The 18,437-nt window shown below is 41.0% G+C and overlaps 1 protein-coding gene across 1 annotated transcript in view; it reads right to left on the minus strand.

Moving 5' to 3' along the window:
* Window positions 1-10,607: 10,607 nt before the first annotated feature.
* Window positions 10,608-18,437, minus strand: part of Adamtsl3 (ADAMTS like 3) — a 191,076-nt gene continuing 183,246 nt past the window's right edge. The window contains exons 26-28 of the mRNA XM_059269120.1: window positions 17,477-17,574; window positions 11,615-11,826; window positions 10,608-11,084 (exon numbers count right to left, since the gene is read on the minus strand). Of these exons, the coding sequence (XP_059125103.1) occupies window positions 10,978-11,084; window positions 11,615-11,826; window positions 17,477-17,574 (417 nt within the window). The 3' untranslated portion in view covers window positions 10,608-10,977. The remainder of the gene's footprint in view (window positions 11,085-11,614; window positions 11,827-17,476; window positions 17,575-18,437) is intronic.

The following is an 18,437-nucleotide window of genomic DNA, read 5'->3' on the forward strand; positions in this document are numbered from 1 at the left end:
CACAGATGTGCCTACAGGCAATCTGATGGAGGCATTTCCTCCACTGAGAGTCCCTCTTCCCTATGACTCTAGTTTGTATTAAGCTGATTAAAAAAAAAAAAAACTAACCACACAATTTTTGTCTTACTGGTTTTCTCTCTTTTTTTCCTTCCTTCCTTCCTTTCTTTATCTCTTTTTGTTGTTTTTCCTCCTCATTTTGAGAGAGAAGGGGGGATGGAGAACATGAACATTAAGTTGGGTGGGGAGGATCTGAGAGGAGTTGGGGACAGGGAAATAATATGAAAAAAAACTTTTAACCAGCAAAATTGAACCTTTGTCAATATGACACATAAATACATCACTATTAAACCATAACCTGTCATTTCTTGTTTATTCTCAAGATCTCATGTTAATATCACAATATAAAACATAGTACAACTGTCCCACAGTCTCTTTAAAAATTCAAATGGTCTCTTTAAAATATTCAGCATCTCTTTAAAAATCCAAAGTCTCTCAACTGTAAAATAAAAGTAACATACTTTTTATTCCAAGAGGGAGAACCCAAGACACAGTCACAATTAAATAAAAGCAAAACCAACACCCATCAGTATAAATAACTCTGTACTCAATGTCACGAACTCATTCATGATCTTTTGGGCTCCAAAGGGCATGGACAGCTCCACTCTCTGGCTCTGTATGTCATCTACACCACACCCTGCTTTTCTCATTGGATCGGGCCATCGCCACTCCACACCTGCTGCTGTCCTTGATCATACCTGGGTTCTTACATCTCCAATATGCTGGGGTGTCCTGCACTGTTTCACCTTCACCAGTGGGTTCCTGGCCTCTATTCAAGGACTCCAAACCTGCAACATGATGCTAAACTTCTCCAGGACTCCTTTAATTCTGGAGCGTCCTCTGCTCCAGAGGCTTCACCTTGGCCAATGGTCTCTCCTGGGCTCTCACAGAGCCAAGCCTCAGCTGTTCTCATGACCCCCTCAGCCTTGCAGCTCCCATGAGGCCAACACCAGCACCACATGCGAACATTCTTACACAACACCAAGTTCAGCTGCCACCTTGAGATGCAGCCTTGGACCTCTGTGAACCATAGCTTCTTGTGCTGTCTCTAAGAGAATGCTTTGAAGATTTCACTTCAGTGATGCTGGTCTCTTATTAATCAAAGATGATTCCTCAGCCCACCTGACCCAGAAGCTAGAGATCTTTATAAAATATATCACACAGATTGTCCTGACAGTCTTTACTTCCCCCTGAAACTTCACAAGCAAGAACCCTATCATCTGCACTTAACACTATTATCTTCCAAGCTCCTACAGAACAGCCCATTAAACTTTGAACACCCAGTGGCTTTTCCAGCCCAGAGTTCCAAAGACATGACCAGGTCTGTCACATCAATACCATATGGTTCGAATAATAACTTCTGGTCTAGTTTGCTTTCTGTTGCTGTGAAAAACACCATGACCAACAGAAAACTGAGAAAGGATTTTTATTTCATGTTACAGTTTATAGTCCATCACAAAGGGAAATCTGCAGAAACTCAAGGTGGGAACCTAGAAATTTGAACTGAAGCAGAGATTGTGGAAGAACACTGTCTACTGGCTTGCTCTTCATGGTTTTCTCAACCTACTTTCTTGTAAAAACCTAGGACCACATGCCAGAGCTCCTACAGTGGGAAGGAACCTCCCATATCAATCATTAAAATTAAGAAAATCCCCACAGGGACTGGAGACATTGCTCAGTGTTGTTCTTGCAGAGGACCTAGCACCCACATGGTGGTTCATAACTACCTTAACTGCATTTCCAGGAAATACAACAACCTCTTCTGGCCTTTGTAGGCAAGGCATGCATATGATCCATATATATACTCATAGGCAAAACCACATTCACATAACATAAATTAATTTTTAAAAAGCAAAAATGCTGAGTGGGGCCAGGCAGTGGTGGTACATGTCTTTAATCGGGAGGCAGAGGCAGGCAGATCTCTGTGAGTTCGAGGCCAGCCTGGGCTACAGAGTGAGTTCCAGGAAAGGTGCCAAAGCTACACAGAGAAAACAAGCAAACAAAAAATGCTGGGTTGCAGAAATGGCTCAGCAGTTAAGAGTACTGATTGCTCTTTTGGAGGTTTTGAGTTCAATTCCCAGCAACCACGTGGCAGCTCACAATCAGAATGTCCTCTTCTGGCCTGCAGGCATACATGCAGACAAAGCACCAAAAATAAATAAATAATAATAATAGGTCTTTTAAAAGAGGAGCAAAAATGCCTGACAGATGTGCCTACAGGCCAATCTAATAGAGGCATTTTCTCGATTGAAGTTCCCTCTTCCTCCACGACTCTAGCTTGTGCCAACTTGGAAAAAAAAAAAAAAAACTAACTAGCACAAACCAGCATAAACGCAGGTCTCTGTTGAAGAGACATTTCAGGGTAACAGCAATGGAAAGCTAGCAATCCCAATTCACTTACTTCTTAGATCTCCTTAAAATCCTATTCAGGAAAATACATTTACACATTTTAGAAAAGTATTGGAAACTAGTAATATTCAACAGTCTGCCTGAGTCTAGAAGGAGAAGGAGTTTCCATTAAGACAAACTTGGATTATCCAGTATAGAGGAAAATTCAGAATGAAAGTTTGATAGGATGTTTCTACCTCTATCCTGTCTGATTTTTTTTAAAATTGTTTGTCTGTGCTTATGGTCACTTGATTTTTTTAATTTATTTTTTACTTTATGTGCATTGGTGTTTTGCTGTGGGTGTCGGGTCGCCTGGAACTGGAGTTACAGACAGTTGTGAACTGCCATGTGGGTGCTGGGAGTTGAACCTGGGTCCTCTGGAAGAGCACTCAGTGCTCTTAACCACTGAGCCGTCTCTCCAGCCCCCAGGACACCCGATTTTTAACAAGCCAAAAACACACTGAAAAAAGACATAATCTTCAACAAATAGTGCTGGTCAAACTAGGTGTCTACATGTAGAAGAATGAAAATAAATCCATATTTATCAACTTGCATAAAACTCAATTCCAAATAGATCAATGACTTCAACATAAGGCTAGAAGGCCTGAATCTGAAAGTGGAGAAAGAGGGAAATAGTCTTGAACTATTGGTACAGGAAAAGACTTTCAGAACACTCATAGCACAGGCACTAAGAACAACAATTAATAAATGGGACCTCCTAAAACTGAGAAGCTTCTGCACAGTAAAGGAAACTTTCATTCAGGCAAAGCGGCAGCCTACAGAATGAGAAAAGATCTTTACCAATTACATATCTGATGGACATATATATAAAATAAATAAAGAATTTAAAAATCTGGACATCAAGGAAACAACCCAATTAAAAATGGGGTATAGATTTAAACAGAATTCTCAAAGGATGAAACACAAATGGCTGAGGAATACTTAAAGAATGTTCAACATCCTTAGTCATCAGGGAAATATACATCAAAATGACTCTGAGATTTCATCTTACACCAGCCAGAATGGCCAAGATCAATAAAATAAATGGCATCTCATGCTGATGAGGATGTGGGGAAAGAGGAATAATTATCTATTGCTGGTGGGAGAGCAAACTTGTACAGCCACTATAAAAGCCAATGTAATGGTTCCTCAGGAACTTGGGAATAGTTCTCCCTCAAGATACAGCTATACTACTACTGGGCATATACCCAAAGGACTGTACATCATACTATAGAAATACTTGCTCATCCATCTTCATAGCTGATCTATTCATACTGGCCAGAAATTGGCAAGAGCCTAGATGTCAACCAACTAATGAATGAATAATGAAATGTGGTGCATTTACACAATGGAATATTATTCAGATGTTAAGGAAAATGAAATTATAAAATGCACTTATAAATGGATGGAGCTGGAAAAAATCATCCTGAGGTAACCCATACCCCAAAAGAGAGTGTATGTTTTCCACTATATGTGGATGTTAGCCTTTAAAGCCTTTCACAGGTGTTGCTCCAGTCCGTATAACCACAGAGGTTAGGTATAGAGTAAGAAACTAAGAGTGCGGGAAGTATCTCCCAAAGAAAGAGAAATAGAATATATATAGAGAGACACAGGGGAGACTGGAACAGAAGGATTAAACAGGGAGGGGGAAGGAATACGAGGAAGGACAACTAACACTAAAAGTCATTTGGAGGAGTCTTGTAAATCTACTGTAGAAGTTCCTTAAATATATACATATATAAAAGAAACATAAGTAGAATCACTAAATAATGTGGGAGACAAAACCCCAACTAGACATCTTTTGCTACCAAGTGAAACCTTCGGTGCCAGAAATGGGTTACATCTAGTTGAGTCATTGGCCGAAAGGGCCCAAGTATCTGAAACTATTTCCTTACCCACAAACTGATTGTAAAGCCTTTTTGCTGCAGATAACACTTACATGTCTCATTGGACACAGAGACATCAAGCTGTTCTCTACCTAGAGCCTTTATCCCTCCTGACTAGTGTTGATGGTACTAAAATGTGTGCTGCATGCTACCAGAGGAGAAAGGTAACCATCGACCCAGTTATAAATCCTGCACTCTACAACAGGAACCTGCCTGTGAGATATGCTGGGGCCATAATGACACAAATGTAGGAGTAACCAACCACATTCCTATTGAATTTAAGGCCCACTCCACAAGACGAAACCCATGCTTGCTCGGGTAGCCAAGAACCTGAGACTAGACAGATCATGGTCCTAAGGGAAAACCAAATACTATTTTTCTGCTAAAGGAAATAGCAATAAAATGACTCCTAATTGGACAACGTGAGAAATTTGGGAACACTCAGTCCTAAATGAATGTCTTCATCAAACCCTCCCCTCAGGGCTCAGGGAGCTATGCTGAAGAGGAGGAGGAAAGACTGTAAGAGGCAGAAGGGATGGAGGACTCCAAAGAAACAGTGTCCTGCAGACACAACAGGACTGATGCACATATGAACTCAGAGACTGTGGAAGCATGCTCAGAGCCTGTACTAGTCTAAACCAGATGGAGTTCCAGCGCTGAGAGGGAGAAGTGGACAGGAGCTCCAATCCCTAATGAAAAGAGATCTCCGATTGGCATCTATTTGCAAAGGAAAAGTTAGTTTTTCCAAATGGAATCTCACTGTGTATATTAATCACAATTACGGGTAAATCCCATGCCCAACAATAGATGGTCATCACAAAATGAACTCAATGCTATTTTTCCAGACTTTTTGTAACAAATTGCTTTGTTTTGGCATTTTTGTATTATTGGACTTTTGCTTGTATGTTATGTTTTCCAATTGTGTGTTTTTATAGGTTTTTGTTTTTGTGCGTATGTCTATGTGTATGTCTTTCTCTGTTCTTGTGTGTATGCATGTATGCATGTGTGTGTGTGTGTGTGTGTGTGTGTGTGTGTGTGTGTGTGTTATTATTCTGGTTTGTTTTTCTTTGCCTGTTTCTTTTCTAAAGAGAGAGAGAGAAGGGGTGCAGAGTTGCATGGGTCAGGAGATGGAGAGGATCTGGGAAGAGTTAAGGTAAGGGAAACCATGATCAGAATATATTTTTTCAATAAAGTATATTAAAAATAAATAAATACTTTTATGAATCATTCTCTTCTCATATATAGTTAAAAATAACCCTGTAGAGATAAAACACTTCCAGAAAAAGAAAGGAAAACTGTGGTGATATATTATGTACCCTAATAAATTTGCCTGAAGATCAAAAAACAGAGCAGCCACTAGATTAGACATAGAGGTCAGGCAGTGGTGGCACACACCTTTAATGCCAGCACTTGAGATCTCATGTCTTTGCTTGGGAAGCACACATACCTTTAATCCCAGGAAGTAATATGGCAGGGCAGAGAAAGGCATATAAGGCATAAGGAAACAGGAACTCACTCTCTTTAGGCTGAGGATTTTGTAGAGGTAAGAACTAGTGGCTGGCTGTGCTCTTCTCTGCTCTTTCAGCTTTCACTCTGACATCTGGCTCTGGGTTTTTATTATTAAAAGAACATCTAAAATTCAAACAACAGAAAACTCTGAAGGTCCATAAAGCAATGAGAGCAGTGGGAAACCCAGCATACCCTTTCTTGATAGTACCCTGGAAACTGTAATTTTGCAACATCTCAAATAATCAATAAAGAAGAAAACTGTGTGTGGGAGGTGTGGGAGGCTGATTTAATATTTAAAATCCTGTTAATCTATAACAGAACTCATGCATGAAATTCTCAAGATAAATTAAAAATTATACGATGTCACTTCAGCTATTCATATATAAAAAGCTATTAATGTCAAATATTTTAATTACATTGTTATTAAAATAGATGAATTAATTTGAGCTTAATATGTCGTAAGCAACCACTATGCTGCTAAATAAGATTCCAGAAATTGGGAACTGTACAGAAGGCTCTGTAGTTAAGATCAATTCTTTTTTTCCCCCAGAAGACCCAAGTTTGGTTCCCAAGATCCATGTTTGGTGACTTACAATAGCCTATAACTCCAGCTCGAGGGAGATTTGACACCTTTGGCCTCCAAGGGCACTCATAAGAACACACACACACACACACACACACACACACACACAATTAAAAACAATAAAAAACATTCTGGAATTTAGTTTGCTTATTCTGTCATATTAATATTATTTAAAGTAAGGGCTAACTCTCTAGTTACATGATTCCTGTGAGCATATAATAGTCCCCTTTTTTGGTCAATTTTATTTAATACATAAAAATATGATTTAAATAAAACAAAGTTTTCTCCCCTGTGACAAAAAAATCTACACATAGACAATCAAATGAGCAGACCAATATATTCTAAGAAAGCATTTATCAAAATTCAACACTTATTATAAGACTCTCAGTAATGAGCAATAGAGGAAAAATCCTTCAACTGCATAGAATATACACAAGACTCTTTTAGCTAATATCATGCCTAATGAAGCATCCCCACTAGAAAAGGAACAAGGCAAGAATTCCCCTCCACACCCATTTCTACAGACTAGAAGTCCAGGCTGGTGGAGTAAGGCAAGAAAGCAGAAGTACACAGGATTGGAAGGAATCAAACTGTGTTCACTCATGACACAATAATTTATGTAAAACAATTCCCCCAGACTAAAAACAGTTTCTAGAAAGAATAAGTAATTATAACGTTGCCCATACAGTTAGCATACAAAAGTCAATTACTAGGCTATGATTGTAGCTTTGTAGTAGAGCACTTGCCTGGCTTTGAGTTCAATCCTCAGTATTTCTGGGGAGAAAAGTTTATTTCCTGAATGCCAATAAGAAGCAGGTACAATTTAAATTTAAAAACAACTCTATTTACATTAGAATCATTCAAAATTAAGTGATGTAAATTGAACAAAATGTGTTGAAGTTCTATGTGAGAAAATCTACAAATCTCCAATAAAAGAACATTTAAATAGAGATATTCTTTGTTAATTAATAGGCAGACCTAATATTATCAAGATGACAATTCTCAACTTGATCTGTGGTTTCAATATAATCCCCATCAAAATCTTAGGAAGTTGCTTTATGGATTTAGGAGAAATGAAGTCCTTGTGCTCACAGACAAGCACTAGGGAAACCAGGAATGTGAAACACTAGGGTTGTCTCTGGGAAAGGATGTGGTTAATAGCCAGGCTCCCCAAAACTCTTAAGTTTATTTTAGTCCATCTATAGCACTATCCTTCCCAGTCCCTTATCTTGATCATTGTTTACCCTGAGCCTGTTTTCTCAGTCAATCTATAGAGCCCATGTGCTTTACAAATGGGAGCAGATGTGGTTTATAGTCTGGTGACCTTTGCACTATCTATATGACTGAAACCTTACCAGATCCTTCCCCAGACCTCTAAGAAGTCACATGCAGTCAATTTATGGAAGAGGTCACATGTACTTTACAAAGAATTTCAACATAATCATGACTTAAGCTTTGTTGTACATATGGGATTGAGTTAATTATCACCAGAAACTTTTTTCTGAATTGTTCTGTTCTTAAATATACCTGAAATAAACTACCCAGTGTCAGACTCCCAAAGTTTGAACCAACACTGTTTACTAAGTCATGTCAAACTGACCTTCTTCTTGTCTTACACAGACCAGATCAACACTGCTTGCCATGGTGTTTGCAGAAACCCCCCACAAGGGATACTGAAAAAATTATTTGAACATTATTATGGAGAGGCCAAAGGCCCTTACTGGTCAAAACAACATTGAGGGAGAACCAAAAAATTGGTGGACGCTAACCAACCTCAAGACTTAGCAAAATGACAACATTCAATACGGCAGTGATGAAAGAGCACACAATAGATACATGGAACAGAATTCAAGACCTAGACCTAGACTCACATGACTACATCAAGTAGTCTCTGACAGATGATCAGAACTAGTACAGTGGAGCAGATAGAATGCCTGGTCATACACACTCAAGAAATGAAACTAGACACACACCAAACAGGCATCTTTCACAAAATTAAAGTGGGAAAGGGATGAAGAGTTAAAAAAGAGGGCTTTTTATAGGATGGTAAGATGCACACATGTTATCCCACATTTGCCAAGACCCACAAAATGTACAGCATCAAGAGCAAACCCTAATAGAAACTACAGACTTTCAATTATGCTATGTCCATATAGATTCATGAGTTGCAGCAAATACAGAAATGGGGAGGGGATATTGTTAGTGGGGGATATTTATTTATTTATTGAGACAAGGCATGTACTGGAAATCTGTACTTTTGCAAATAAACTGTGAGCCTACAAGTCTTGCAAATATATAAATAAAGGGGCCTTAGTATGCCCTACTATCTATGGATGTAGCACATACTTCTGTCCCTGCCCACCATCTATCCCGGGGTTCTACTTACTTTGCTATTGCCATTTTTAAAAGTATGATTCACAAGACATAAAGGATTAGGATGTGAAGTTACAGTGAATTTCTATGACCTTTCAGTTTTGTGATTCATACAAAGGACAATCTGGGATGTCAATTCACTAAGGGAGCTACAGGACTAACAAGGGGACAGGCAAGGAGACAGTTCCAAAGTCTAGCAAAAGCACAACACAGAGAAGCCACCTAAGGATGCCACTGGATACTCAAAGTGAATTTATTTCTGAATTAAGGATCATCAAAGGGAAAATATTATCTCTCATGTTATAAAAACAGTAGTAAAATACAGTACACAGGAATGCCATTTGAATGTTAACAAGATGAAAGTACAATAGCAACTGAAAGTTGGTTCATTTTAACCTTAAATACAAAGGTAAAGCAGTTTAAAAAGAAATTTTGTTAATATGAAAATATATGTCCCATGTCTTTATTACATACTGTACAAAATAAAATATTGCACCTTTGAGTCATATAATAAATATATACAAAGAGTATTTTACAAAGGATCTTTCTTTTAATTTAATAAGCTCAACTATCAGATGCGATTGATGACTAACGACTCAGGGGCTGGTGTGCTCTTTCCTCTGCCCTGTCCGTTCCAGACCACCAAACCCTCCACCTACAGTAGTGTTCATCCCAGTGTCGGTGAGGCTGACGTTGGAACAGAAGAGAGACCTGTGCTCAGAAGATGACAGAGAGGCTCAGCAAGCTCCTCTACAGACAAATCCAAAGCCACAATGCGCTGTTCACATGTCGATCAGGAGGTAGGTCTAACACAACCTGCCTCGGGAAAGGTTGCGTTACATGCCAGGAGGCTGTGGGCAGTATGTGTGCAAGCAGTCGGGACACTGAGTGAAGAAGCAGGACCATTTATTTGGGGTTGTGTAGCATCTAAAGCCATAACTGGTAAAACATCAGGGAAAGGTCCCCATAGCCAAATCGGTTGTAGGAGTTAAATTGAATGCTAGCCTGACCCTTCTTTAGCAGCAAAACTTACTCCACTGTCATGAACAGCAGCGTGGGCCCGAGAGACCCAACCCCTTCCCAAACTGGCTCTAACCTTAAAGTCAGCTCTGGTCTTAGCCCTGATGTAACTTCCCTTCTCACCTAACTGAATCCTAGTGCTAGTCCAAGATTAATTCAACCCTTTTTCCCAAAGCACAACCCAAATCCCAGCTCTAGCTCCTAACCCCCAAATTGTTTTTTTCAGCCTAATCTTAATTGACTTTGGATTTACCGACAAAATCACCTCAGATTAAAACAATCATTTACTATAAACAATTCCTTTAACTATTGTATTTCTTATTTAGATTGCTTTCTAATAAACTTTCCAAAATAAAAATCATCAGGAATATTATTGTATGTATAAATTACATCTAATAAGGCTTTGATCTCTATGTGCAAGAGAATAGTGCTTAGAAAAAGTTTCATTCACAGCTCTGAAAAGAAAGCTTTGAATATACTTCAAAATCAGTAGAAAGGTTAGCTTTTCCTCTCCTGTGATTTCCAAGATGCCTCATTTGGTCACAGATCGATTTCTGTAGTTACGAAAATGGCAGCCATGTCTACTGTGTTTTCTTCCATGGATGCTCTAAGAGGGAAGACGAGATGCTGTTCTCAGCGATCCTTGGCCCAGCCGGTGTCATAAGCTGTTAAGGGAGATGGCCTCTTCTCCACATAATAAACCTAAGGATCTATAAAAATGCCATTAGTACCAACATCTGAACAGCTACTGGCCAGAGCATTTAAATGGTAAATACTGCAAAAAAAAAAAAAAAAGTGTTGAAACTCTGCAACTTGAGAGAAACCCTCAGCTGCAGAGTCCAGTATGGACCACTTTTGACTGGTCGACACATCGCAGCAGGTGATGATGTGCTCGTGATGAGGTCACATGAGCAAGGGCATGGCTGCTGATGCAGTTTTGCTAATCCTAGAATCCATCGTTTGTGGGAACTGGAATTAAAAAGCAACCACTGGCCAAGCTAACTTTACAAACTTGTAGCAGGCTCTGTTCCTGCACCAACCTCTGCTTGACCATAGAATCTAGAAACCTGGAGACATGTGTGGTTTCGAACCAGAGACACGGGGGAAAGAGCCTCTCCTTTTCTTTTCTCACCAAGGCAGCATCACAACCCTACCAACGCTTCATCCTTCCAGGCATGACTGGCAGCACCTTTGTTTGTAGAGGGCCAGAGAGCACAAGTTAAGGTGCTTTACGAACGTACAGTAGTGCGTTGTATCTGTGCAGTTTCCTGCAAAAACAAAGAAAAGAAAAGAATCCATGGCACGTGGTTCAGGAGAGAGTGAGTAAGAACTAGGTGATATCCAATAGTTAGTACATATTATCAACTGCTTTGCACTACGTCAGAAACACGGTGAGCTCACTTCTCCACTTGGCGTCTTGTGGTACCCTGAGATCCTTACAGATCCTCCGACCCAGGCCACTTCTTTCAGGGCTGAGGGTAGGGGTTACTTTCTGTGGGACCGTAGGCCCCCTGGAAAACTTATAAAAGCCTCATACTTGCCCCCCTAGAAAAGTAACACGCAATTATATTCACTGTCTAATTTTAGGACATTTGCTCACCTATCCAAGCCATTGGCTCAGGCTAAGCAGAGGAGACTGCTAAGGAAAACGTGTGTGGGGTGGCTGCCACTGCCTCATGAGTCAGAGCGGCCGCCTGTGCCCCCAGGCCTCCTATGTGACAGGGTGAGGTGGGCACACTAGTGTCTGGGTTTTGACAAGGCTTCTGGGGTGCTGGTGGTACCTGAGAGGGGTACGTACTATCACAGGAAGGCCCAAGACAGTGCCTCCAGGACGCTGGTTTCATCTGCACACAGTGTCTGTCAGGCACGGGTTTGCAGCTCCCCGTGTGAATGCAGTCGACCTTGCGAGACTGGAAACCCCTGCCGCAGACCGCTGTACAGGGCTTCCAGGGCCCCACACGCCAACATGCCTCACAGGGCCCCGAGGTACAGTTCCTCCTAAAGGCAAGTCTGAAATGAAAAAAAAAAAAGAAAGAAATGTAAAATGGGAGAAGACACCACTTTTGCTGGCATCAATCAAGCCCCTTTTCCTACTATGAATTCCATGTGCCAAAGGCTTCCTCAGAAAAACTGATTTGCACTGTCCATAGCTGGATAAGCAGAGTACTGGGACAATCTGACCATAATAAAGATAAGTAGATACTTCAGAATACTGACTGTTCCCCAGATGTTGGGAATGACCCTCTAGTCCACCCCCATCATCACTAGATATGCTAGGAAGGCTCTGGAAATTAGCAAGGATATTTGATAAAAGGGAGAGAGGAAGACTTACTTTAGAAAAAGTAATAGCATTGATTTAAGACTTAATGTATTAAGCACATGGAAATGAAGAGTAGAAATGGGGGAAACGTACCCTCAGTACTGAAATGAAGTTGAAATGTGTATGAAGAGAGCCAACAAGTGGCTGAGATGCCACGGTATGAGGCAAGAAGAGAGCACTGTCCTGTGAGAAGCCAGTGGTGAGTGCTCACACTCAGGTGTATGCGAGGAAAATGAACAGGGTGTGAAATCACTGCAAAGGAATCCTCATCAGCAGGAAAGGCGGTGGTGCTCCAGTGATGGTGAGTACAAGGTCTCTGCATCCTTGAGTGTTCTATCTAAAACCAAGACCTGGGCTAGGCACAGGGCTGTGAGTCCAGCTCCTTGGAAGGCTGAAGTAAGAGGACTCAAAGATCAAGTTTTGTCTCAGCTACAGAAAGCCCAAAGTTAAAAAAAAAAAAAAGTCTGGGGATATAGTTAGTGGTAGATCACTTGCTTTCACTTGCTTAGTAGGCAAAAGGCTCTAGATTCAATTCCCAACACTGCTACAGAGAGAGGGGGGGGAGGAGGGAGGGAGGGAGGGAGGGAGGGAGGAAGGGAGGGAGGGAGATAGATAGAGATAGAGATAGAGATAGAGAGATAGAGAGAGAGAGAGAGAGAGAGAGAGAGAGAGAGAGAGAGAGAGAGAGAATGTCCCCTGCTCCTATACCACACAATGTAGAGTGACACCATTACCCAATGCCTGAGGCTTAGCATCTCCCCTGAAACATGATCTGACAAGGAAGGCATGGTCAAGAAACTGCATGTTCCCAGGGACTTCCAACATCAAGTCAATGTATACCCAAGAACGGACTGTAATCTGGAGCAAATCAGTTTATGCAAGGAAGAGAGTTACTACAATGACATGAGAAGCCACTTCAGAATTGCTAACAAGCCTTCTGATGCTGTTGATAAGTTCCCAAACACTCAGCTGTGACAACAGTGTATCGGCTTGCAAGGTTTCTGCTTCTGGGTGTGTGCTCACATTCACATTTAGGCCACATGTAGATTTGTCACCAGTGGTTACAAAGATCAATTTATTTGGAAAGTGGGGTCTAAAATAGAAAAGAAACTCAGTGCTTTCTGATGTTTGGAAAGATATCTCAGAGGACAGCCTCTCAGCAGATGTACTTAGAGGGATTTGTCCTTGTTCCCTTGGACATATCACTATGGAAGGTACAATTGCAAGGTAGGAGACAGTCTCTACCCCCAAAGACGACAGGGAGAAGGTCCTAACGAGGTGGTTCAATAGTTGTCTTTCTCTTTGAAATCTGGAGGACGTGGAACAAGACATGAAGCTGGGGATAACAGTGTCTGCCACATAGACCAGAGACGTTGAAGGCTGTTTAGGAAAAGCCAATAAACCAAATACCAAAGGCTGAAGAATTGAGAGAAGAAAGAGAAAGCGATGCCTTCCCACTCTCCAGGCACAGTCCTTCCTGATCTGCCAGAAGCCCCCCGGGACTCTCTTGTCATTACTGTAACTAAATTACAGCTTATACAGCATCTCTTCTAAGGAATGTGGAAATATTCCTGGAAGTATAAGAAAATGGAGAAACTTGTGAAAGCCTGACTTGTGAAGGAGAATGTTGCACAAAGTGGGAAGCAATGCTTAGATTCGCCAGTAGGCGGAGACACCATCAAAGGGTTTAACTAGGAAACAATACTGTCCCACCTAATTGGTTATAAGATTTAGGGACTAGGGGCCAGAGAGGATTGTCCTGTTCGTTTCTTTTGTTTTCCCCAGTGGGTATAAATCCTAAAGCCCAAAAGTTGAGTCACTCTGACCAACAGAGCAGACTGAACACTCCCTGGCTTTCTCCCACTCCAGAGGACAGCTTCCTACAAATACAAAAGAATAGATTCAAGAGGTTAGTAAAGGGATGTTCACAAGTGTTAGGCAATCCTGTCTTATTAATAAGGCTTTGCCCTCTTTGGAGAAACTTCCAAGTTGGCTTCTGTTTCTGGCCTGAAGAGACTTAAGTAATTCAACTGTTTCCTCTTGATTGAAGGCAAACCCTTCCCAAATGCAAAGGAGGAGAACCCCAGGGAGCTGTTAACCAACATGGAGGCCAAACCCCAGGGCCTCTTGGAGGCTGAAAAACAAAGACCAAAGTTGGTTTAGCTGAGGGCATCTATCTTCAGAGCAGGGACAGAATGACTTGGAATGGGGAGACCCAAGGCAGATGGAGGTTGTGTAGACATCAACAATATAACAAACAACAGTTTGGCCTCATGTGTTTACAAATGTATGATGGCAGTAGGAATCCGGAAGTGACTGTTCTACTAGCTTGCCTCAATTTCTCATTCTATTCCTACTTCAAATAATCCTCACACTACCAGCCAGATGGAGCCATCAATTCTAAGGGCTGTCAGAAAAATCTCTGAAAAGGAGTCCCCAGGATATGATGACTCCTGGACAAGGTTGGAAATCATCACTCTGAGAACCTGGCTATGTCCTCAGCATTTCCTCGAGTCCCATAGGTCCTCATGTTTCTTCTAGACAAGTCTGGGCTACTTCCACTCCTACAGTCCCCAGGCTTTCTACAATGCCATTCAACAGATCCCGCACATCCTGAGCCTTCCTGGGGTTACAGAAGGCACCAGAAGATAGCCCACCAACCAGCTGACTATCTACCCCAGCCCCCAATGTGATATCCTGTAAAACACCATCTCACATTTACTGAGCCCCTATTGTGGCCTCTGTGGGGTGTCTCTGCTCAGCCCACTGCTCCTCTATAAGCACTTTGAAGGAGCAGCTAAGGCCACCTTCTGTACCTTCTGATACACAGCTTCCCTAAACCCACAGACAGCAAGCATACCAATCCAGCAGACATCTGTGGGGCAAACAAGGTTACAAAACTTCAGAGAAACTCCTCTCGGCAGCTCTCTCTAACAATCAACCTAGTCTCCATCCACAAACTACCAGACATATGAGGCAAAAAAGTAACAGCCCTGAAGAACACCAAGTTATGGCACAGGCCAGCCAGTCAGGCAGAGAAAAGCCATACAAAGCAAACGGAAGGCATCTGGCACCTTCACATAGGAACAGCTCTGGGAGGTTTTCTTATACTATTCTAATCAAGTCTACTCCTTTGTTTCTCTTCCATAGCCTTTGTGTAAGATCCCATTTGATCAGATTTAGAATCACCTCATAGACCATTCCATGCTCCCTTTTCCTTCTCTTACATTCTCTGCCTCTTGTTTTTGCTGCTTTTGATTGAACCTTTAAGGTCTATCCAAGGACTATAAGGATGATATAGCAAGATCATATATATTCCATGTATATTCCATATATATGAAAGAGAGGAAGGGGAGTGATATATATATATATATATAATCAAGATACAGAAGAAGAGAAGAGAGGAGAGGAGAAAAGAAGGGAAGAGAAGAGAATTCAGTGAAGAAGGAGGAAGTAGCTATAAGCATATAGCCCCACTTTAAACGTTTTGGTTAGCCTTCTTCCTAGGAGCAAGTAAAGCATGAATTACAGTAGTAGTTGACTAGGTTTGCATTTGTACAGCCGCCTTGATCTGTAGCATGAAGACTATTCTGGAATAAAGAAGGATGGAGAAAGGGAGACCAACAGGATGGCTGTGGTGCTGGACCAGGTAAGAGATGATGGTGCTTTGGTCAGGGGTGATGATGGGCAAAAGGAAAAAAAAGAAAGGTAGATTCAAGAAAAGGGGCACAAGGAACCAATATAAAATGCTACAGAAAAGAACTCTCATACTTATTAAAAATTGAAAGATTAAAAACCTATCTAATGTTAATGAAAATGGAGATAACGCTCATATTGTTTAGATGGTTTGATGGTGATTTGGAAATATCCGAGGTAGCATGCTTCTGAATTCAATTTGATTTCTAAATATCTACCCCATAAAAATGTAACTGAGCATAAAGACACATACATTCTAAGATGTTTATTGCAGCATCTGTTTGTAAGGGCAAAAACTTGAAACAATATACCCATGGGCATAATGGAATATGAAATATCAGACTTAAATAAAGCCAATGTGTGCTGAGATAGAACATGTTTATAATATATTCTTAAATATAAAATCAAATTTCAGAAAAATATGTAAAGTATGTTAAAATAGAAGGCTCCATCCACATATGCTTTTGTGTTGTAAATGTGTCTTTATGACTGCAAAGGGAAACATCTGGGATGGTGCACATCTGTGTGTGGTCTCTATCTTCTCAGTCAAGTAGGAAACTAAGTTGTCTGTTGAGAATGAGGGCAGCTGCTACAAACATTTTCCATTTGAGGAGAATGATTCTGGCTTGAAATCACCTTGTGGGAATAGGAAATACTGCTGACTCCGCATTGCCAAACCGTACTGAAGACTCAGAAGAGGAGCCAAGCCAATAGTCAAGGTCATTCCACTTTCTTCAGCAGGACTCAGGATGTGGAGCAGTAAGAAAGAATTAGCTATGGGGTGTTCTCTACGACCAGGACTGCTTAGGTGCTGACACTATGCTCACTAATTGTAACAGTTTAACTTCAAGATGACATGCATGATACTATTCCATTTGCTGATATAGACAGTTAGGTAGTCCAAGGTCACACAATAAAAGAACGATGGAATGAAAATTCCCTGGTGTTGTGTAGCCTGCAGGTTCCCTCACACTTGCTGATGGCTGGGAGATTATCTTCTAGGGCAGTAGAGCCAGCCAGTGGAGGCTGGCCATCCAGGTACTCTCATGAGTCATTTTCTACTCTACCACCTGTCCATGCAGACTTTATGCAAGAGAAAGACAAACAGCCCCCCTGAAAACTAAACAGTTTATTTTTATTCTCTGCTAAATCATTATGCTAATATTCAAATCAGCACAGCTTCTAAATAGGAATAAATCATTCATTGAAAACAGGGAAATTTAAGCTGGAAACCCAAGAGAAATATTAGGCTTGAGCAAATATATATATGACACATGTGCCATGTATGTAACACACACATATATCCATATATAAGTGTGCATATACGCATACACACATATACATATATACGTGCACATATATACACATTTATATGTTTATAAATCTATTTGGGGTAATACCTTTTCCCCTTTAGAGTATTTTCTCTTTCTGCTTAACATCCAAATTACTGTGATTATGAATGGTATTTATTGGTCATATTTTAGTATAATGTATACTATCAAGGATGGCATTAAATAAATCACAATTGAATGGGGATTTTCAATTATGAGAAGTGGTGGAAACGAGGAATAATTCCATTTCGGGCAGTTCTGGTCCCTGAAGGTGCAAGGGGAGGTGCGTGCTGCACTGGACTGGGGTCAGTACCTTCTTCTGTCCTCACAGTCAGAGTGGGAGCCGTTGTGGGCACAAGGTGTGTGGCGCCGCTGCATCCTCATGGCATGGCCCATGCAGCGTCCAGGACACTAGAACAGAAGCACAGTGCAGTGTTTCAAGCACCCTGAACGTTCAGGCACACTGTGTGTACTGAGATCCGTACTGCGGTGGATCAGCCAAGGACAGGTTGCAGGGGTCAGCTGTCCCTGTGGTAAGTTAGAAGGGGTCTGATGGTAGTTCTGCAGACAGACCTATCCTCCCCCTATTCTTTATCCCCTGAAACTCAGGCCAACTCTGGAAGAAAGGAAAAGGTGGGATAAACTCTGAATTGATTAAGCTTACGTATGGAAACAGCTCTATTTAAAACAATTAGTGAAGCCCAAGGTTTTTGGTTTGGTTTTGGTTTTGGTTTTAGGGGTGTGTGTGTGTGTGTGTGTGTGTGTGTGTGTGTGTGTGTGGTGTTTTGCTCTTTATTTGCTCTGAGCAAAGATGGAGGCACCTGTGCTAAACCAAGTTCAGGTACAGGAGAAACAACTCAAACTTGATTTGCAGCCCTTGAAATTTTGCACAGCTGTAACGCCCATTACATTTCCCTCATAATCACATTATACATGGAAAGTCTGTTACATTTTTATTACTGTTACAGTGAGCTCTCCAGTCAGGTCAGAATTTTGTGGTGTATGTTCTAAATGCAGTCTTTGATTTTGCTTATTTTTCTTACCTTACTTAACCAATTTCTCTCATACAATCTTTTTATATTATAGTTATATTTTATTGGGCTTTAATTCACCTGCCATATAATTATCAACTACTTAAAACACACATTATAATGGCCTTCAGACTTGCCACACCACAGTCAAGTTTGGAACATTATCATCAGCCCTCACAGAAACCCCATAGCCCTCAGCAGTCCTTCCTCCCCTCACAGGTCTAAGCAGTCACAAAGCTGCCT

Source organism: Peromyscus eremicus, chromosome 1 (assembly GCF_949786415.1).
Source record: "Peromyscus eremicus chromosome 1, PerEre_H2_v1, whole genome shotgun sequence".
NCBI classification, from domain to species: Eukaryota; Metazoa; Chordata; class Mammalia; order Rodentia; family Cricetidae; genus Peromyscus; species Peromyscus eremicus.